The sequence below is a fragment of the Mchenga conophoros genome, linkage group LG13 (genome assembly GCF_057382185.1).
Source record: "Mchenga conophoros isolate Kocher_MC1m ecotype Shallow Benthic linkage group LG13, M_conophoros_male_GT1.1, whole genome shotgun sequence".
NCBI classification, from domain to species: Eukaryota; Metazoa; Chordata; class Actinopteri; order Cichliformes; family Cichlidae; genus Mchenga; species Mchenga conophoros.
This window is the reverse complement of record NC_140538.1, coordinates 21,285,051-21,306,256: the sequence shown is the minus strand read 5'-3', so window position 1 is coordinate 21,306,256 and position 21,206 is coordinate 21,285,051. Positions and strand designations below refer to the sequence as shown.

At 39.6% G+C, this 21,206-nt stretch overlaps 2 protein-coding genes across 5 annotated transcripts; one reads left to right on the top strand and one right to left on the bottom strand.

Annotated features, from left to right (window-relative positions):
- The first annotated feature begins 1,475 nt into the window (after positions 1 to 1,475).
- On the top strand, positions 1,476 to 6,224 carry gtf2a1l (general transcription factor IIA, 1-like). Of its 3 annotated transcripts, none has more exons than XR_014894851.1 (9): positions 1,476 to 1,605; positions 2,030 to 2,131; positions 2,292 to 2,412; positions 2,612 to 2,661; positions 3,689 to 3,782; positions 3,878 to 4,371; positions 5,114 to 5,355; positions 5,559 to 5,648; positions 5,749 to 5,807. XR_014894851.1 is itself a non-coding variant. In XM_085297163.1 (9 exons), exons 1-9 carry the CDS (start codon positions 1,582 to 1,584, stop codon positions 5,854 to 5,856), a joined length of 1,317 nt encoding a protein of 438 aa, XP_085153289.1. In that variant the 5' UTR covers positions 1,476 to 1,581; the 3' UTR covers positions 5,857 to 6,224. The 3 variants fall into 3 exon arrangements, 2 of the variants coding, with proteins under 2 accessions (XP_085153289.1, XP_085153290.1); XM_085297163.1 differs by having other exon boundaries at positions 5,114 to 5,347; positions 5,749 to 6,224; XM_085297164.1 differs by having other exon boundaries at positions 1,569 to 1,605; positions 2,237 to 2,412; positions 5,114 to 5,347; positions 5,749 to 6,224.
- A 235-nt stretch (positions 6,225 to 6,459) lies between these two features.
- On the bottom strand, positions 6,460 to 20,728 carry LOC146561238 (lutropin-choriogonadotropic hormone receptor-like). Of its 2 annotated transcripts, none has more exons than XM_085297161.1 (11): positions 20,326 to 20,728; positions 19,925 to 19,996; positions 16,932 to 17,006; positions 16,609 to 16,683; positions 13,430 to 13,555; positions 13,068 to 13,145; positions 12,812 to 12,880; positions 12,402 to 12,476; positions 10,535 to 10,723; positions 10,317 to 10,370; positions 6,460 to 8,760 (listed from the first exon to the last, which is right to left on the bottom strand). In XM_085297161.1, exons 1-11 carry the CDS (start codon positions 20,493 to 20,495, stop codon positions 7,611 to 7,613), a joined length of 2,133 nt encoding a protein of 710 aa, XP_085153287.1. In that variant the 5' UTR covers positions 20,496 to 20,728; the 3' UTR covers positions 6,460 to 7,610. The 2 variants fall into 2 exon arrangements, with proteins under 2 accessions (XP_085153287.1, XP_085153288.1); XM_085297162.1 differs by having other exon boundaries at positions 13,430 to 13,504; positions 20,326 to 20,727.
- Between the last annotated feature and the right edge of the window lie 478 nt (positions 20,729 to 21,206).

The window sequence follows — 21,206 nt, the reverse complement described above, 5'->3', positions numbered from 1 at the left end:
CTCTGGAGTTCATAGAAAATGGTCTAAAAAAGTGAGTGGCAGTTCCCTGGGTCAATATGGTTTGTTGATACCACAGGTCAAGGAAGAATTGCCCCATTCTTTGATAAGAAGGCAACAGCATCTAAATTAACGACTATTTACAACCAAGATGTGCAGAAGAATGGTGAATGGACTGGATCTTAAACTGTGCTTTTCTACTTTGCCTGTGCTTCAAAGCACTTTATATTATTAAGCTCATTCACATGCTGATGAACATGTGGAGAACAACTTGGGCTTAAGTATCTCACACTGGATCAGCCACAGATCAAACTACCAAGCTCCTTGCAATTAGTGGATGACCGCAGAAGACCATTCCAGGTACTACTCCTGTCAGCTAAGGACAGGAAGTTGAGAGTGCAATTTTCACAGGTTCAACAGAAGATTGGAAAAACTTTGCATGGTCTGAGGAGTCTGCATGGGTGCAGAGGAGGTGTTTGTGGTGTCATGGTATGTTTTTATTTCATTGGCACACTTTGGATCCCTTAGTACCAACTGAGCATTGTTTAACCGTCACAACACGGCCTGCCTGAATAAAGGTTTTCCACTGAATAAATCCAGTCTCAAGTTTAAATTACCCCATACTTTCTTTGTCTAAGGTTAAAAAAAAAAAAAAAAAAAAAGCTCATCGGAGAGCTAATGCAGCACTGCCTCATATCAATGTGGAAACAGGGCCTTTATTTTCTTCTAGTTCAGGTGAGGGCTCTATGAGAGTCCACAGTAGCTTTGTAGTGAAGTGACAGCTAAACCGCCTGTTTACTTCCAGCAACTGCAGTATCCACAAGGGTGTCTCGTGTTGCTGCTTTTCAGCTGCATCGCTCTCATCCTCATCAGAGCTGTCAACCAACAGTGTTGAAAGAGTCCCAGCATCGCCAAAACAGACAACTTGCAAGAAGCAGGGGTCACGGCTCCCGCTGCTGCTCTGAATCTATTGAACACCAAGTTCAAACAGTGTTTTGTAAAGGGTGGAATATTTTTAACTACCGGCATTGTGCACTCCTGGGATCAGGAAAAGTGCACTGATTTCCCAGCACTGTGCCAGCTGTGTAACTTTTCTACTGAAAGTAACCAGGAAACTAGAGAAAGAAGAGGTTATTAGTGCTGGACAGGGATATTTAAGGGACTGCTGACAAGTTAAGTCACCTCTCCCATTTAATCTTAGATCACAGGACTTGTGTGCTCAGATTTTAGAGTTGTTGCCATAAAACATGCTATTTGAGGTCCAGCAGCCACCAGCCCCTCAACCCAAACCTCCACTGAAATAAACCTCTAATATGACAAGTGCACTTAGGAAGCCCTGAACCTTCATCTTGTTTGAAGCAAGAACCTGAAATCACATTTTAAATCAATCACTTTCCCCTCCTGGGAAAAACAAAAAAGAAACCTCACGTGCTAACGCACCTGTCTGCGCGCCTGATGCTGATTGCGGTCACCTGCGCGTGTATGCCTCGTGTAAAACAATGCGACTTAATCACAGTTAATTGTCTATTATGTTTCCAAATGGGTAGAAGTCTAGTGTGAAAGTTCCCCAGTCATTCTCCAAGGATGCTGACCGACACAGGCCCAGTGGTAAGAAACGGAAACGTTTTAGTTAATCGGGTCGAACTGATCGCGAACTGTGAGTTAGATTAATGCGCTCAACAAACAAAAGGCAGTTAAGATCAGCTAGGTTTTTGTCCAATAAGAAGCCTGCTCATAATATTGTTTTACTATTTTATTTTTACTTGACTATATCTGCAGGGATGCTCAGTAAGATGTGCAATAGTGCGTTTGTTATGGCAAATGGCAGATTTATCTCGCCTGTTTATGTCACCCGGATTGAAGAGTGGCGTTGATATCCTTAGAAAACCACCTCGGGTCTATATTTTCCAGCACTGAGGCACAGAAAACAATCGTTTTTGACTTGTTATGGATGTTTTCATAACAACTAGTTTCTGTGAAGGATTTTTAGCCACCGACACCTTCTGACTTGCTCTTTCGTAAACAACTTCAGGCCAAGCTCTACTTGTCCATAATCGATGACGTGATTGACAGCGTGAGAGAGCTCTTCTTGGATGAAGGAGTTGAAGACCGCGTCCTGGATGATTTAAGACATGTGAGTTTAAATAACCCTACACTACTACTGCTATTTTTCCTAAAAGCATAAATATAATGCACTCTTGACTCAAGTTGTCAGTGACAGCAAAGTTAATCCATCTAGTGAGGGAGTGTGCACCATACCTGGAAGACATACTGCTGTGTCTTCTGCTGTTCAGCTCTGGGAGTCAAAAGTGATGCAGTCAAAAGCAATGGAAGGCTTAAGGAAAAACGCCAACCCATCCAACTTTGTGCTCCAGCTTCCTGCCAGCTACACTCAGAGTGATCAAGAGCTCACGGGTAAGCTTAAATTGCTCACCAACAAAAGAAGCACCTTAACTCTTCTTGTAATTAATACAGCTGCAAGCTTTGTGCCTTGAATATTACGGGGGGATCTTAAATGAAGACAAAGGTCAATAAACTTAATTTGAATGGCTTTTTGTACTAATATGTACACAATAGCCAAAATTACTCACTTTTTTGGTAATATTTCTTTCAGCCTCAGTTGTCATCCCTGGAAATCAAAATATCCGCAGCTTCCCGGTCAAGGCAAGTGTGATTGAGATTTACATCACCTCCATAACGTGTAATAATTACTTGCATGAGGGATGCACATGACTTGAAAGGCACTCAGAAAGGCAGTCCTCCAAGGTCTTATCTTGCACCATGAAAGAAGGCAATCATACTGGCACCAATATTTAGTTTGTTCTTCCGCTGCCTATCTCCACCTTTTATAACATGATTCTGCAGACACACCCTAAAAATTTTTTAGTTTGACAGCCTCTGAATATAGTTTTCTCATTTGGATGACATGTTTGGTGTTTCATAGTAAAGTTCTATTAATGTAATGTATCTAAATTGTAATGATTGAATTGTTATTTTTCTTAAGCTGAATTCTTTGATTTTTATGTCTAAATTTGAAAACCAAAAAAACCCTTCTCATTAGTTATCACAGTTCCTCTTTTCGAGTATTGAAATGATTTCCACTTCACTGACAAATTCTCAGAAAAGTCCAAGGAACTCGGTAAAGATCTAAAAAAGAGAACTGTAGATTTACACAAGATGGGGAAAGTCTGAAGGTCTCCTGGAGCTGTTTCTCAACAACCTCAGATTCCAAGATCATCAGTTCAAACAACTGTACGCAAATACAAGTTACCTGGATGCATCACTACTTTTCCAAGGCCTGAAAGAAGACCCAAACTGTCACAGTCAGATAGGAAGAACTCCATGTGAGCTGTCAAGCGTGGTGGTGATATCATGCTCTGGGACTGTTTTGCTGGACCCTGTGTGTGTGACCCTGCTGTTCAATCATCTAACCTGGAAAAAAAACAGTTCATAGAAATCACTGAAAGCCCTGAATTACTATATTTATGCCCATGATGAGTGTTGGTAAACTTTTGACCACAACTGCAGGTGGTTTTATAATGAGGCAAACCTCAGTATTCGTTAGTTACTTCAAGAGATAAGACTCGCAGTGTATAATTATTAAGTCTATATTTTGGAGGTGATTGTACAAAAGCTGCTATTTAATATACTTAGTCTTGTATTATCCTCACAACATAATGTTTTATTTCAGAACAATTCAGAGACACTTGCTACCTTTTCCCTCCCTGCTGGATTGGCTTACCCCGTGCAGATACCAGCAGGAGTCACTCTACAAACAGCCTCTGGTATGGAATGACTTTACAGCTTAAATCAGTTTTTATTTCCAGCCTGGCCAGGCTTCTCAAAATAACATTTCACTCTTTTGTATCACCTCACTAAGGTCAACTTTACAAGGTCAATGTTCCTGTTGTGGTTACGCAGGCCCCAGTGGGTCAGCAGCCTGCAACCCAAGCCATGCAGAAAGTCACTGAATGGAGGGAGGCTTCTGCCCCCCAGCCCACTGCAGTCCCACCAAATCCTATTGCTCCCCACGAGGTAGAAACATCCTCTGTTCCAGCTCAGTCTGTCACACAGCCAAAGACCATTTTACCCTCCAGTAAGGAGGGCAGCCTTCCCCTGCAGTCTACAGAGCCAGATTTCCCACAGGAAGAAAATGAGCCAAATCCACAACCCAACCTCAGCACGACCGCCTCACCTTGCACTCAGTTATTAGACTACCAGATCAGAAGAGAGGAGGCTCTGGCACAGATGGCTCAGAGCAGAGACATTGATGACATCCTGAAAGAAGTTATTGAGGAGGAGAGAGAAAAAGCAGAATGGGCAAGGAAGCTAGCTCCTGTGGAGTCTGACAGCCAGTCTGAAGCGACTCTTGGGGTAATTTGGAAAGAATTCTCAGTCTAATATAGCAAATATCACTTTAAGGCATAGAAAAGATCAGGTCATTGAAGTGTGGATGTGTATTGTCTAAAGAGTAGTTCTACATTTTGGGAAATGCACTCATCACTCTGTATGCTGGATAAGGCATATAGGCTTGACTACAGCTGCAGCTTTATGCTGTTTTTATGTAACATTTAATGGGCTGGCACAAAGTACTGCCACATGAAATCAAAAAGGGGGGAATGTGTACAAAATATCAGACTCTTAGGAGCACTTTAAGTGATTTAATAAAGTGGTGAAAAGTTTAAGATATAGCTATTTGTAAGCTGGAGAGGGCTGTAACAGTTGTAGTATTTAGGATGCTTGACCCACAAGAGAGACTCAAAAAATGTTTTTCTGGTAGATCAATATTTTGAACTTTTAAAAGACAGATTTTGGAGTGCCATTTTCCTTAATTTGAAATAATGGTTTACCTTGTATTTTAACATCTGGATTCAGGTAGCATCAAGTTTATCAGCCTCTCCCCAAAGCTTCTAAATCATCAACGTAGTCTGCATTCGTATCTTAAATTCATTAGCGGTACAACACAGATTGCTGTGCTGTCAATTTGAGACATTTTATGTTTCTGATATTAAATTACTGAAGCAATAGTCATTTTATTAGGACAGTTGCTCCCTTTTATAAGCTTGATTTCTCCGAATTCACAACTGTGATGTTTCTTCTTGCAATTCATTCTCAGTTGGATCTGGGCTACAGCCAGTTCTCAGACATCGTTCAGCTCGATGGGCCTGCAGGCAACTCTGACCTCGAGGAGGAAGAGGAGGTTCCCCTGGAAGAGAATGACTTTCTGGGTATAATCAATGCAGAGGCCATGAAGGCCCTGCAGGAAGGAAATGAAAGCAGTGATGGCAACAGCATCTCCTCCAGCAGCGACGGTGAAGGTGCAGATGAACTCGCTAACATAGAGGAGGAGGTGAGAGAGTGAGTTTGAAATGCATTTTCATGAGTCATGGCTTATTTCTTTCCATTAAAAGAAAACTTTCTTTGGAGAGCTCCAGTAGATTCGTGCATTTCTCCCTAAAATACATTTTTCAGTTATATTTTTGCAGGTGGTTTTCCGAAGAGTATATCTTGATTGCATAACTTGACTATTTGTTTCCTCCATTCCGCACTCTGTTGATTAGGACCCTCTGAATTCAGGTGACGATGTGATTGAGCAAGACATCCCTGACCTTTTTGACACTGACAATGTCATTGTTTGCCAGTATGACAAAGTAAGAACTGCTGTCTTTTTATTAGCCATTATTTTCACCTCATCAAAGCCCACTGCTGAATTTTAACTGAATATTGTACTCACTGCTTTTGCATTTGCAGATTCACCGCAGTAAGAACCGTTGGAAGTTTCACCTGAAGGACGGAGTGATGTGCTACGGCGGCAGGGACTACGTGTTTTCGAAAGCAGTTGGGGAAGCAGAGTGGTAATGAACCTTAGTCCCCCTGAACAGATCAGGGAAAGAGAAACTATCATTTAAAAATGAATTTAAAATTCTTAGTTGTAGTAATGTGGCTCACAGAGCAGTTTGTGACTACTGTGCCAGATAATCATCAGAGCAATGCTACAAGTCACTTATATCATCCAGTTGCATAAAGCATTCCTTATAAATACTGTTTACTGAGTCAAACAGCATGGATTTATGTTGTATTGCACTTTGTGAAAATATTCTTTACAAGCAGAGTAAACCTTTTATTTGACCTCCAATGATTGTTTGAGGATAACAAACGTGCTGTTTGATTTTCAAACATTGTCACGTCTCTTTAATTATGCTCCAAATATACTGACCTGTACTGTGGTGCTGCGTTTAATGAGCCCTCTTCTTTCTGTGAAAACCACTTCAAAGCCTGTGACACATTTATTATTATTATTATTATTATTATTATTATTATTATTATTATTATTATTATATATATATTTTTTTTCTTTTTTTTTCTTTTCAGACTCAGAGAAAAGATTGCTCATAGGCATATATTACAAAGCCCATACTCTTACAATCTAACATGAAGTGGTTAAAATTCACAGTAGTGGTTAAAAAAAAGACAAGTCCAGTATTTATTTATTTTCTTTCCTTTTTAAATCATGTAAAATATCAGAAAGAAATACAAAGTGGAAAAAATATACAGGAAAGTTTGCAATGATTATAACAAAAACACATTTGTGTACCATTGATTGATTCAGTCATAAAAGCCAGATTAAGAAACATTCAAGTTTTCTTAAAACATGAACAGAAAAGGTGATCTGACATTTAATATTCTTGACTAGTAGGCCTAACAGTTGTTGCTAAATCAAGAAAAAATGAAAAAGATTTTAGAAAAGCACACATGATTTAAACAATTGTAAAATAATTTTACGTATTAACCTCCTAGGACCTGGCGTCCACATATGTGGACATCACATTTTGGGTTATTTAGACCAAATTACTGAATTTTGCTCTACAGGGGCCTGATATCTACTTACGAGGACATTATACTGCTACTGTTCTATCGAAGTTTTAAACGAATATCCTCATATTTGGCTCTTTTCTTAAAAACAAAAATAAGGTTAAAAGAAAAATCTGGTAATTCTTTTGTTTTTACATTCATCGGGTCCCAATATACCCAAATATCAAAGAGAAATTAAAAATGTATGCAGTGGAAGAGTTCGGGTCTTAGGAGGTTAAATATAAGTACCATTTATTTGGTCTTGGCTCTAGGTTCAACTGAGTTGCTCCTGCATGTGTGCAGTCTTTTAACTTTCCAATCCAAATCTGTCCTGAGTACAACAAACCAAAAGGTGGCACCAAAACTCATCTCTGACAAAATCAGTCTTCATTTAATTACTTTCTAATAACTTGAAACCTCAGTCTTATAGAAAGCAAACAATAAATATTTTTCATTTTTAATATAATTAAATATAGAGTAGCTTTAATAAAAATAAATTAGCTTATTTTGCCATCCGTGCTCCATCTGTCTTCTTTAATGTACCATAATACATTTGCAGAAATGAAGGATGCGGCACCTGTTACGTTTGTCTGATGCAGTTTTTAGTTTGCAAACTAAACACGATCAAATTTGATCTGACGCTTGCCATGCACACAACTGACAATCTTTTCATGAGATCTACATTATGAAGAAATGCTACATTTTTAGTAAGGCGGCAGATGTTGCCTTTCAGTGCATTACGCAGTTGTGTATGTGGTTGGTCATGTGGTTCCCTTATTTAGAAAGCAGCCCTTCATCTTGATGTGATAGGCATAAAAGCCGAGTGAGTGAGGTTCTCTTTTGGACATTTTCTGGGTACAAGTCAGGTGTGAACCCAGAGTCTGTGACCTGTAGAAGTCAGCGTGGGAATTGCAGCAGCCACAGCGACTCAGCAGCAGACGCACGTCTTTCCTGAAAGCTTGTGTGAAGATGGTGTACAAGAAAGGATTGCAGAGGGAGTTGATAGGATAGAAGAGAATGAGCAGGATTTTCGAGTGAGACACAGTTATGAGGGGCATATGCAGGGCTGCAGAGATGGCGAAGAAAGAGATCGGTGCCATGCAGAGAAAGTCAGTGAAAATGAGCACAGCCATGCGCTTGGCAATCTTGGTGTCTCCACGCCGGGTGGAGTGCTCTGGGTTGTGAACACTGAGATACATGCATATGTAACAGTAACAAACCACCAGGAAAGCAACAACATTGAGAATGAGCACAGCCACCACATAAACCTGAGCGCCGAGTGTGTTGATATCCATGGGCAGACAGATGCTCACTTTGCTGTAACTACTGACCCCCACAAGAGGGAGCAGGGCAACCAGCAGAGAGAAAGCCCAGCCTCCTACCATTATGGCTGTGACATGATGCATGCGCAGCCTCTTGTTGACATGCATGGCATTGGTAATGGTATGCCATCGTTCAAGACTAATCACAGTCAACGTGTATACCGATAGCTCGCTGGCAAACACAGTCAGAAACCCTGCTATGCCACATCCAGGACCGGTCTGCCAGTCTGTGGCGTGATTGTAGTACTCATGACGGGAATGGTAGTCCATGAAGGCAATTAGGATGAGATAAAGCCCCATGCACAGGTCGGCGAAGGCCAGATTACACATGAGAAATCTGGAGACTGTGAGCTTATGGTGGCCAATTAGCAGGATGACCAAAACAGCCAGGTTACCGGCCACAGCGAAAACCGTAATGATCCAGGTGAGACAGCGCAGGAAGGAAAAGCCCAGTAGGTCCTCGCAAGGATTAAAAGCATCTGGCTTTGGGGAGCATTTGACAAAAGGGTTGCTAAGACAGTCAAATTCCAGGTCTTGATACTGAAAGTTGATGCCATTGATAAGACTCGTGTCATCAGCAGTCGGATCTCTGAAGAATACACGTTAAAATTAGCATCAAAATCCTAGAATAACAGACAGTAGAGACAGTACGCGTGGTACAGTTGGGATCAGAAGTTTACATACACTCATCGTGGGTGTGAATATCATGGTGATTCCAGAGTGGAATGATTGAACAGCATACATCTTTAATGACAGGTTTGAATCTATTTAGGATTTCCTCTAATCCACCCAGAGTGTATATACATACACCCGAAATAATAGCTGTCTGTCTTTTAAGCATAGTCCACATATTTTCAATAGGGCTGTGGTCAGGGCTTTGGGAATGCCATTTCAGAAATGTATCGTTAGCCTGTTTTATCGATTCAAAAACCTGTTTTGATGTGTGTTTGGGATTGTTGTCCTGTTGGGATACCCAATTCTGTCCATGTTTCAACCATCTAGCTGTTGATTTGAAGGGATGCTGAATGGCTCCAGAGTGTGATGCTACCATCACCATGTTTGACAGTTACTGCGGTGTTCTTAGGTTTGAAACCTTCACCTTTAGTACTCAAACATACGTCTTGTCATTGTGGACAGATAGTCCCATCTGATTACAAACCTGTCTAGAAGGCATTTGGCTACAAATTTCAGCCAACCTTGAAAGTGCTGATTTTGTCTTGTTCGACACACTTTGTGTTTGTGGTGATGTGAAACTTGCTTGATTGTGGAGAGTGACACTGGTTTTCCAGTGTTTTTCCACTGTTTCCGGAGGTTCAAGTTCATGGTCGGCCTGAGCCTTGTTGGTTTCTGAGTTGTTTCTGAACATCCTTTCATTTGAGGGTGACATTTTGGATTTTCTTCCAGACTTTGGCAAAACAGTGATCCATCTGAATAACTTGTTCTCAGTATTGGTCAATCTATAGAGTGCTGTCAAATTATTTTTATGCTGGCAAAGAAAAATGACCAGTTGGAGTCGATCATGATTACTAACAATAAGTTAATTAGCCTCGTCAGGTTAAAAGACATTGTTTTACAATCGGCAACACTTGTTTAAAGATTTAGGTAGGGTGTGGGTGTGTGTGTGTGTGTGTGTGTGTGTACTTTTGACCCTTTTTTATTTATTTTGGATTTTCTCAAATGCTCAAACTTGTGCACCAAATTATTATTATTTTTAAGTCATTAAATATGTATGCTGTAGAATCATTTAACCTTGGAAAAGGAACGGTTGAAAGAAATAAAAAGTCCAAAACAACCATCATATTCGATTCTAAAAACAAAAAGAACAAAAAAAAAAACAAAATTTTGTTGTACAATGACAAAGGGCTATTTTTCTATTTTATTCTATGCTGTATTCACCCATGAGTGCCTGTAAACCTCTGACCACCAACTGTATAATTGGGACATTTCTGGGAGAACAGAAGCAAGCTGTTGCTGTTGTTCTTCTTCCCAGACTTGGACTGTTTTAAAAAAAATAAAGCACACTGGCTTAATTGGGCTCCTGGCATATTAAGGGAGCATCTTCACATACAAAATGTGTAGCAACCAGTAAGATCAAGGTTTAAGACACAAAATGGAGACTTTCTAAGTGACTAGGGAAAAACTTACATTTCTGTATTCATCAGATCACAAAACTTGGTCAAGTTCTTTAAGGCACTTTCCCTAAAGAAGAGAAAGGAATAAAATGGTTAAACCCCTCAAAATATCAACAAACTCAAGTGCAAATGATCCACCTACTGATGATCTGTATTCACTGGACAGAGCTTTCGACTGTTTATGCAGATGTGAATGGATTTGTTGAATCTCTGGGAGCATCTGTCGGTTACCTTTGTTTCCGCCGCCATGTGTGGAAGGCGCAGCAGTGGCTCGGGTACGTGAGCTCCGCTTCCAGCAGTTCAGCTAGACTTTCCAGTGGAGGGAGGCTCTTTAGAGCATAGGCATGGCTGGCTTTCAGAAATTTAACCTGCCTCAATCCATTAGGGGGGAGAGACCTCAGAGCCGTGGAGGAAACATCCCTGAAAGGCAAACACGGAGAGAATGCAGACATACATTTCAACGATGATTAGTAAAACAACTATGATTAAAATTCATTGAACTACTTGCAGGCACTAGAAAAGCTTTCGTCTGTCTCGTTGTCTTTCATGGGTCATTTAAACTCTGCCGAGGGCTACAAAGCAACTCGATCCAAGAGAAGCCGTTTGTTGATGTAGACAGTGGAAGACATGCTTTCTAGCAAATTCACTGAATCATCGACAGGTGTTCACAGAGTTCTGGAGACTGTGGCAACAAAGCCCTAATTCATTTTCATATTTATCAGCCAACGAGTAAATCATGCTGCCTCTGAAGAGATGCGCTTTCACGAGAAAGCAACTTTATGAGAATAGAGGTTGCAATTACTGTCTGAATACATTCTTATCTTTAGCAAAAAGACATTCAGGATCTCCTTCCCGTCATTCATTTGACTGCATTACCTTTACCCAAATATTTATTACATCTATAGAACCCAAAAGATCCAAAAATTACTCAAAAGAAAGTTCTTTTTTTTTTTTTTTTTTAAACATCAACCACAGAGTTGGTTGCAATCAGAGACCTTGCAAGCTGCATGCACCGCAGATTGAGCTATTTGCTTGCTAATCAGTATTCAGCAGTCCTGCCTGCCTTGTTGGTTGTTTACACAGACAGACTGTCACTACCCTAATGTTTATACAATAAAATAAGCACTGTTATGAATATCAATCTCGCTTTGTGACCTAGCTGAAATATAATCACTTTAACTCTCTTTAATTCTGTTGATTGAACACAGCATTGAAAAGTAAATACACTAACTCAAGTGCAATTTTTGAGGTTTTTATGCAATTTCAGTATTTTTCACAGGGAGAGGGGACTTCTTTGCACATGATTGCTGTACATCCAGTTGCAACTTGCAGCTTAAACTGCAAAACAGTGTATAAAATACATCAATTCAGCCATGTAATGATGAATAGCAACATTAAACATAAATGGATTGCATGCTAAATTGCTACTTCTCTGCTTAATCATGTCTTAAAAAAAGAAAAAAATGACTGAAAATAAAGTAAAAGTGGTGATATTAATATTGTGATTTATTTTTAAAGATGTCATAGCACTATGTCACTCGAACAGAGCGCTTCTCCCTGACTGCTAGAATGGGAGGCAGAGCCTTCAGCTTTCAGGGCCCTCTTCTGTGAAACCATCTCCCAGTTTGGATTTGGGAGACAGACGCCCCCTCTGCTTTCAAGATTAGGCTTAAAGTTTTCATATAGAAAGGACTGGATCAAGTGACCCTGTCTTTTGTCTTCCTCGGCTTACCCCAAACATCTGAAACAGTTGACTGCCCCTCCCTGAGCCTGGTTCTGCTGAAGCTTTCTTCCTGTTAACAAGGAGTTTTTCCTTCCCACTGTCACCAAGTGCTTGCTAATAGGGGGTTGTCTGATTCTTGGAGTTTTCTTTCTATTAAAGTACAGTAGGGTCTTTACCCAACCATATAAAGCGACTATTGTTGTGATTGGGCACCATATAAATAAAGCTGAATTGATATATTAAAACAAGACATCAAAACAATGCACTGAAAGACACTTTCAGGCTGAGATGAGCTGCAGTCTATGGAGATAATTTTGTGTGGAACTGTCACTACCAATCCACTTGTGGGGAGTTTCATGAACTCAAATTACTTACAGAACAGTTGGACCTGTGGCTCCTTCAAAGGCATCTTCTTGAATGTTACGGAGATACCAGTTGTCTCTCAAAACTCTACAAAAGACAAAGAAACAGTATAATGCACACAACACTGAGCGAAACAAAACTTTTTGTTTGCTCAGCTTCACACTGACAGTGATGAGCATTGGGTTTATAAAAAGGGTGCCTGCGCATATCTCATCAACAACAACATTCAGCATTACTGGGACAAAGAAAACAAAGGAATGTAATCTTTGTTTAGTCTTACATTGTGTTTGTTCACTGGTACATTCAGTTTTCATGATTGGGGGGAAAGGAAAGGCCTCAATCTAAACGTTGCACTCCCCAACAGCGTACTGTCAAGCTCAGGTGTTTTTGTTTGTTTAAATACTGATGATCAAAATGCTTACAGCGTGTTGAGCTTTGTCCCATTGAATGCGTGCGATTTTATTTCCTTGAAGCCATTTCTAACCAGGTTCCTGTCAAGGACACAACGTTTGAATTTATTTAGCTGTCAGAAGCACCAATCACCAAGGTCAGATAAATGAACATGAAATTTCAGAGACTTATAAATATGCATCAAGAAACATTCCTAGAGAATAGTAACAAATAGTTCCTTTTAGCTTTGATGTGGGGGAAAAAAAGGACTTTAGTTCCCTTACTCACATGTCAACATACTCCTCTGTGATACCCTGGAAGGAATTGGCAGGAATGATGTCAATCTCCATGTTGTCTGCCATGTCTCTGCACACAGAGAAGATAACGCTCACTCAGGCTGTTGGGTTTAATTATCAGTTAGAAAAAAAATATGTATATTCGTAGAAGAAGAAGAAAAAAGAGAGCAGTATGATGAAGTGTGACAGAGTTGAAGGATTTGTTACAGGGTTGGTGGCATCGCGATATCGACGGAATAAAAGTAAAACAGAACAAACAGAGCTAATGACGTGAAGCACCTGCGGTTTTGCAGCATGCAGAAAGACGCTAATCCAGTTTGGAGAAACACTATTTCTTTAAACAGGATTACTTACAGGATAATATTTGGCGACAGGGAAGAGATGGTTGTGAAGTCTGGGAAGTGTGCAATGCCCGTGTTAGAGATGCTCCTGTGATGGCAAACAGCAGAGACAGATGATCGTGAGCAGATAAGAGGAAATCTTCAAAGCAAAAAAAAAAAAAAGACAGGGTGGGAGGGAGGAAGAGTTGCAACATTTCAGAAGACTCTTCTAGAAAACATCACTTTCTGTCCATGACCTTTGACAAGTTTCCTTGCATTTAATTTGCGGCAGTGAATGCCAAATAAATGAAAAATATCTCCACAGTGACCTTATATTGGATAGAATAGTAATAGCAAAGCATAATAGAGGTCATGAGAGCTTCAAGATTAAAAAAACACAAGTATAATGGTGGTTTGTAGGTAACAAGAAAGTGTCACAATCATAAAAAACCCAAAATTACAAAGTAGGGATGTATGAACAATATAGACAAATGCTCTAATATCAGTGCAGCTGTATTATGTTCAGACTTACAAAGAGAAGTATTTGCAACTTTTTCAATTTCATAAAATTGAAGAAGTTGAAGTGAAAGACTCAAAACTGAATTTTGCAAATCTATTATTTTCTTCCCTAGTCAATAGTGGATTTTAGTGTCTTGTTCACCTCTTAGCCATAATTCTGTTTCTCACTGACAGCAGCAACATTTTCTACCCTCCCAACCTCCCCTAGCTTATAGCCTCAATAAATTGAAATTTACAAACAAAGCTTGTGTAGTTTCCCACTATACTGCTAGAAAAGCTTTATATTCTATATCCTGTGCTGCCTTGTGAATAACAATATTTTCCTGTCACAGTAAATAGTCTGATCTGGATACAAATTCAGTCCTGTGTTTATCAACCTGCCAGTACTTACACAGGACTTGCAGTTGCCTGTTCGGACAGTAATATTTGGATTATGTCTCAGAAGCCTGGTCACCCACCATGACAAACAAAACAATCATTTGACTGCTGCTTGGAAGTCATCGGGACTGAACAAAGATCAAACTTTTCTTCCTGCCTTCCTTGAAACACAACTTTTTAAATTGGTCTACAGTAGAATTATTTTCAGCGTTAACGCAACATATTGTTTTTTTTGTGCAACCTATTTTAGTTTGTTCTGTGATCCTGTAGGAGTGAATGTGAATGTGCTTCTGTAGGAGTCTGCAGTCGGTCAAGTGGATTATTTTTTTTCTTATTTGTTGTGCAAATGTTGATTCTGCTTCGGTTGAGCCTTCAACCTGTGTGTAGGTGTTTACCTACATGTATGCAAGGCTGCGCTTATACACAATGCAAACAAGCCGGATGCTTAGCAGGTACAATGTTTACCATGTACAGAATCTTAGCAAAGCTGGTTTGGAGGCTAACATGTGCTAATTAGGATGCAACGAAGGTGCAGATCAGTCAATAGGGAACATTATTAGATATTTTCTCATGGATTTAGGCATTATGATTTTGCTAATTGCAACAGGAACAACATAGTATCATCGTGAGGCAAACATGAGTGTGTTAATCTAACCAGCAGCTGTTCAGCCCCTCCCCAAATCAAAACAAAAAAAAAGGCCTGGCCATTAAGCCATTGGATTCAACATTCAATAGTCTCAACTTTCTATAAAGTTTATATTAAAGTACCCAGAAAATGTACAGTGCCATGCAAAGTCTTGAGCCACCCGTTTTCTTTCTAGGTGCAGTGAATTGTAGAGGCATGTGCAAACATACAAATACAGAATGTAAGGAAAAAACAGAGTTTGCACAGTTCTAATGAGCTTGAAAGTCAGTATCGGGTATGACCACCTTTATTCTTCAACCCTGAACTGTCTTCTTGTAATTTCTTTAAGTAGTCTTCAAAAAGGACATTCAAAACTCTCCTTTGGATGCTGTCTTTTGTTCTGTTTTCTGTCAAGGTGATCCCAAACTACTCCAGTCATGTTGGTGTCCGGGCTCCGGGGAGGCCAAATCTTGACTGATGCTGTTCCACTGTGTATTTCTCTGTTCAGGTATGCTTTTACTGCATTGGCAGTGTGCTTGGGATTATCGTCATGCTCAAAAATCAAGCTGTTGCCAATCAAATGCTTTCCAGATCGTACTTTTCTGTGTTTATAAGTCCATCAATTTTGGCAAGCCCAGAATCATGGCAGAGCCTCCACCATGTTTTACAGATGGCTGTAGACACTCGCTGTTGTATCTCTCTCCAGACCTCTTATGTACATACTGACAACAATCTGAACCAGAAATTTCAAATTTGAATGCATCACTCCATTAGACCTGTTGCAAATGACTTTCATTCCAGTTCTTGCATAATTTGGCACATCTCAACCTTTTCTCCTTCTTTATGAATGACTCAACAGCCACTCCTTCACTAATACCATTTCTGATGAGGCTTGAGAGAATAGTAGATGGATCAGATGCATTTCTCTGATCCTCTGTCTGGGCTTTGCTGAATTTTTTCATATTTTGTAAGGACATGACTTTCAAATACCATTCATTGGCTATAGATATATTTTTAGGCCTGCCACTTTGGGAATCACTTTGTTGGTTAAAAAATATTTTGAATGATTGTAGAACTATTGCTCAAGACTACTTTAAAAAATACAAGACAGTCTGGCTCCTTGGAAGCATAATATAAAGAAAAGGGTTGGCATGAGACTTTTTCACAGTACTGTAGAGTCATATGAAATTCTTAGGTATGGGATCTGTGGTGTTGTTGGTTTCATAGTCAGTCATCTGTGAATTCACATTAATTTGATTTATACTGTTGATAACTGCACTCTTCCTTAATCTTAACAGTCCTCACACCTGAACTAGCACCCATGTCACTTCTATTTAAGGCTTGGTAACATTTGTGTATCACTTTCAACATGAAATAAGTAAGAGCTACACATCATTATTCTGCTGCCTCTTTGTGAGTTGCTCTGCTCACTAAATCACAATTGTTTTTATCAATAACATTTATGTAACATTATAGTATCTCATTGGCTCTCTTCCTATTTTGCAGCATTAAGCCATTTGCTAATTGTGCATTTATGGTATTACACAGTGAGGGAGCATCACTTGCTGCAACACAAACAGGCACAGACTTTAACAGGTAAACTCAGCAATGATATGAATCCCATGTCTGGTTCATATTTAACCACCTGCTAAGTTTATATGAAATGTGCACATAAAAATCAAGCGACTTACAAATATTCCAGCTTGGGCAGGTCAGTGAAGGCGCCTTTTTCAATAAATCTCAGGCTGTTGATATTCTGCACTGAGCTACAGGAAACATATCAGTAATCACAATTTTCTTGTCAGTGGCTGTCAACAAACAAGCATGGAAAAAAAACCCCCTCATTCATACGTCAGCTGCTCAAAAAGTCAAGGATTAAACACGTCGCTTTATAATGACAGACTAATCCCGTGAAACCTAAAGGAAATGCAAATCATTTACCAGCTGCTCAAATGAGTAATTGCTTTCATCGTGTTTGAATGGGACATGTGGTGGAGTGTAAAGTGTGACTTACATTTGTGCCAGGCTGTAGAGGGAGAGGAAGGCGTGTGTCTGTATATGTGTGATGCAGTCGCTCTGGGAGATCTCACTGTAGCGCACACACAAGAAAGGCTCTACATCCATCGACATATTAACAATATTTTTAGTTATGCAAAGTGACACAAGTGCTTGTTGCGTTAGAAATGGGACAGAGATGATTGATGGCAAAACAGAGGTACCACCAAGAGCTTCAGAAATACATCAGTGATGCATCTAGGCCAGGAAGACTAAGTGAAGATCTTTAAAAAGCAGGACAAAACAAAAGCGTTCCGAGACAAACAAAGTCAACAAGTCTTCCCGATTTGTCCTTGAACACTTTGTTTTCTGATGGCTGACTTCTTTTTACGAGACGCTCTCCATCTTCCTTTTGCAATCATCGTTTTACTCTGCGGCCCTACTGTAATCAGCCTGCGCTTTTCTTAAAATAACGTCGCTCGGCTTCCATTTCTAGTCGAGAAACAATTAAAGGACTCCATCTGTACCGCATATTATTTGTTTTCTTTTATCCCCTCTCCTGATTGCATTATGTATAGTGTTGTAATTACTGCTTACAGCTCTGGAAAAAAGGCCTCTGCGCATGATCATCTACATGAAGTGGTGCTGTGATTTCAAGGATGCGTCATCGGTGACAAAGGACGAGCAGGTCCTCGTGTCATTCCACCTTGACACGGGTTTTGACAGCTTTTACGACTAACTTCGTTCAGTCTCAAATTTATTTTATCACTGAAGACTACAGTATTTTGCGATGGAGGTTAAACTGAACATGAACCTATCACATGCGAGTACTTTATGTATCTGAGACCGATAAGGCTTGTCCCTGAGCAGCAGAGCAAAGTCAAACGCCCTCAACACCAGCCGGCTCACCCACTGAGCGCTCTCATTAGCAGCTAAAAATGTTTTTTACTTACTCATCAGACTGTTGTGAAATAAATAATAAAGCTCAGTCTGTGAACAACTCGGGATAATGCTACGGTTTTAAGACTGAGTGTCTAGCTGTAAATATGATCAAGTTGAGCCCCGACTGATGGGAAATAAATTCCCACATCTGTAGCAGACATCAGAACCTCTATTCTTCTATACCCACCTATATGCACAGCTTTAGGAAAAAGCAAGTTAAACCCAGTTAAATGATTTTTAATAAACATTTGAGTATCTTTGACAGATCGTACCAGTAAAGGTGGTATATATGAGCTTTTTCAGTCAGCAAACAAATATTCTTCTGGAGAAAAGGTAAGTATACCCGTTAGAACCTGCTGTTCTTTTTTTAGAATAAAAAACTTCTTTGGTTAGTTGTGTACTGTTTTGTATTGTTGTTGGCAAATTTCATTACCCCCCCTTATATTTCTGGGCACCCTGTGCTATCACCTGTGGATGAACTCCCTCTGGTGTGAGTGGGTATGATTTGTGGTAAGAGATTTTGGTTGTTTTTTCTAGAGCTGGATTATTTAGCGTTGTAGGTGCAACTTTTTATGGTTGAATTTATACAGATCTGGATCTACTGTGCATGAGGAAACTGCTCGTGTCGTAGGTATAGTTGACGTTTTACCACTTTATTTTACACTGTTTTTATTACATGTTGCATTATTTTTTTTCAAATTGATAACTTTTTTCTGTTTTAAAGCTGTTATCGACTGTCTCCAGCTCTCCTTCTTTTTAAATTTAGTTGTAGTTTTGTTTTTGTAAGTCCCCCCCAGGTGTGCAGGCTTTTAGATGTAAACGATTTCTTCTTTAATTGTTTTTTGTGTTTGTTTGTGCCACTTCAGTGCATGGCACACAGGTGAAGTGATTGCAGTGTTTCTGAAATAGGGTGTGACTATACTTGTAGTGCCATTTGTTTGCACTTTTGGTCAGGTAGGTTTCAAGTTACAGCTGGGATATTAGTAGAATATTTGATTTGTTCTGTCTGGGAAGTTTACATGATTTATTGCTGAAATAAATGTTGCTTGGAAATGTATTTCCTTTGGGTATTTTTATTTTACATTTTACCAGCGCCAGAACATGTCTACATTTACGCTGGCCAAGCAGCTATCTTTGATTTGTCTCTACAGATCATGTTAAAAAACTCTCGTCTTTGTGTATACAAACTGTACTTTTTGCTCTTATGTTGTTTTTATACATCAAAGGGTTTTTCCTCCCATTCAGATTCAATTTTTACAGCATAATAGTAGATGGATGCACTTTGACATGAACAAGAGATGCATGGTTCTTTTGCACTAAACTGGGATCTGTTTTGTACTACTCTAAAGCATCTACCTTTGATGAAAACAGAACATTAGGATAATACGCATGGGACCACATGACATGAGCATGTGGTGAATGAACCCTTTAGTTTAGAGGTTGCTGAAAAGACTGATTTCTTCCCTCAAAAGTTTTCACTCTCAATAAACATGAGGCAATGATTTTGAGTAAATTGTAACTGAAACATATAAAATCAAAGGTTTATTTATTCAAATATTTAATCTCTAAGGAAAATGTGCTTGGTGTAAACTTTCATTTGATCATACTCCAATAAATGTTATAAATAAATGATACATTACACATTTTACATTGTATTTATGTAGAAAAAACTTACATGGGAAAATTGAATGTAATTACTTGTGCTGATTTTTTAAATGAGTTTGGTACATGTAGTAAACTCAACAACAACAGATCAAAGTGAAGCAGTTATATTAGGAAATAACAAAAAGATGTTAATTTTTTCCAAATTAGCCTCCATTAACCCGGTAAACATGACAACATCTGTTGATTACCTGATAAAGAAATGATCAAAGGATTAAACACATCATAATTATTCTATCTTTATTTCCAAGCAAAAAGCATTTGAGTAATTTTGAAGTAAAACGAAAAAGAAAAAAGCGATGGATGTAATTGTCCTGTAGAACTAATACTGCTCTAGTCCTTCACTAAGTAAAGTACATAAATTTGCCCACCTATAATACCTCTGTATGAGAGGGAAAAAAAACTTACATTATTGTAATGTTGATCAACTCCTTGAAGGCATGAGAGGGAACTCTTTTCAAGGGCAGATGAGTGAGCCTTCTGCAAAAGTCATTGGCAGTTAAATCCACATTTTATATGGCTAAGTATAAAAGAAAATGAGAAAACACAAAACTGTCTCTTTAGGTTATCCTTCAAAATTACACCCATTATAAACAAGTCCTTGGAGAAACATTACAGTAACAGTAAAGAGAATATATTCAAGTAAGTGAGAGGTCAGAGCCAATAAGTCTCAAAAAAAGAGGAAAAAAGTTAATAAAGTAGTATAATGGCACTGGTGGGGTCACATGAAACGCCACAGACCCTCTGCAGGTGGATTACAGTGATTTTAGACTCGCGTGGACGCTAGAGCATAAAGTTGGGTTACTTACAGTCGAAGCACGGATGTTGGTCCTGTGCGGGAGGCCAGCTGAGTCTCTTTGCTGCACTGAAACGAGTCGGCGGTGCACCGGCAGATGGCCGGACAGGTATAAGCGCAGCAGGAGCGCGCATTCAGGACACAGGACAGCGCGAACAGGAGCCAGACCGCCCGGAGAGCCATGTGTGACACCGGGCTACTCACAACGGGATTTAAGCAATATGTATAAACTCTGCTGAATTTTCTCACAGCTGAAGCTCAAACACCGCGCTGCACACTTTCATGCTGGTACAAAGGGAAGAAAGGCTAAATAATGTGCGCTTTTAGCGAGCTTCAGGATCCACTGCTCACTTCAGGTGCGCTTTTAATTGCGACTTACTGTCCGCGTGGAAGAGCCAACAAAGTGAAGCACAGGAGAAACTGTGTTTAACAGCCCCAGCCACAGGGATGTGACGTTTAGTGGGTGGGGGATCGTAAAAGCTCTGACAAATGTTAGCATTAAAAGTGATGCGGTGAAGTCACGCTGCCACTCATGTCGAACTAATCCGTTTATAACAGCGCGGGGACGATGACGTTTGGGTTTTCTATTGTGAGCCAGGCTAATGTAAAGGTTTCTTTATCTCCGTCTTCCTTTTAAAAATTTAAAAAAATTGTGTTCACTCAAAATATTATTAAAAGATTTCTCTCTCTTTTTCACTCAGTCACACAGGCACACACACCCACTGGACCCCTGCAACATTAGAAATCTGCATTTATACAATAACAGGAGCAGTCATCTAAAGGTGAAGACCGTACAATTATACAGAGAAACCCCCACAATCAAACGACCCCCTTTGAGCGAGCATTTGGCGACAGTGGGAAGGAAAAACTAATAGAATTTTGAATGATGAATGT

Bases quoted from the DNA above. Each gene is read 5' to 3' on its own strand.
- gtf2a1l (XM_085297163.1), top strand. From the start codon at position 1,582: ATGCTGACCGACACAGGCCCAGTG. The intron at 2,413-2,611 runs GTAAGCTTAAAT...TATTTCTTTCAG, and splicing joins GAGTGATCAAGAGCTCACGG to CCTCAGTTGTCATCCCTGGA. The intron at 5,348-5,558 runs GTGAGAGAGTGA...TCTGTTGATTAG, and splicing joins TCGCTAACATAGAGGAGGAG to GACCCTCTGAATTCAGGTGA.
- LOC146561238 (XM_085297161.1), bottom strand. From the start codon at position 20,495: ATGGCTCTCCGGGCGGTCTGGCTCCTGTTCGCGCTGTCCTGTGTCCTG. The intron at 17,007-19,924 runs GTAAGTTTTTTT...TGTGCGCTACAG, and splicing joins TTGATCAACATTACAATAAT to TGAGATCTCCCAGAGCGACT. The intron at 13,146-13,429 runs GTAAGTAATCCT...CTCTGTGTGCAG, and splicing joins CTGTCGCCAAATATTATCCT to AGACATGGCAGACAACATGG.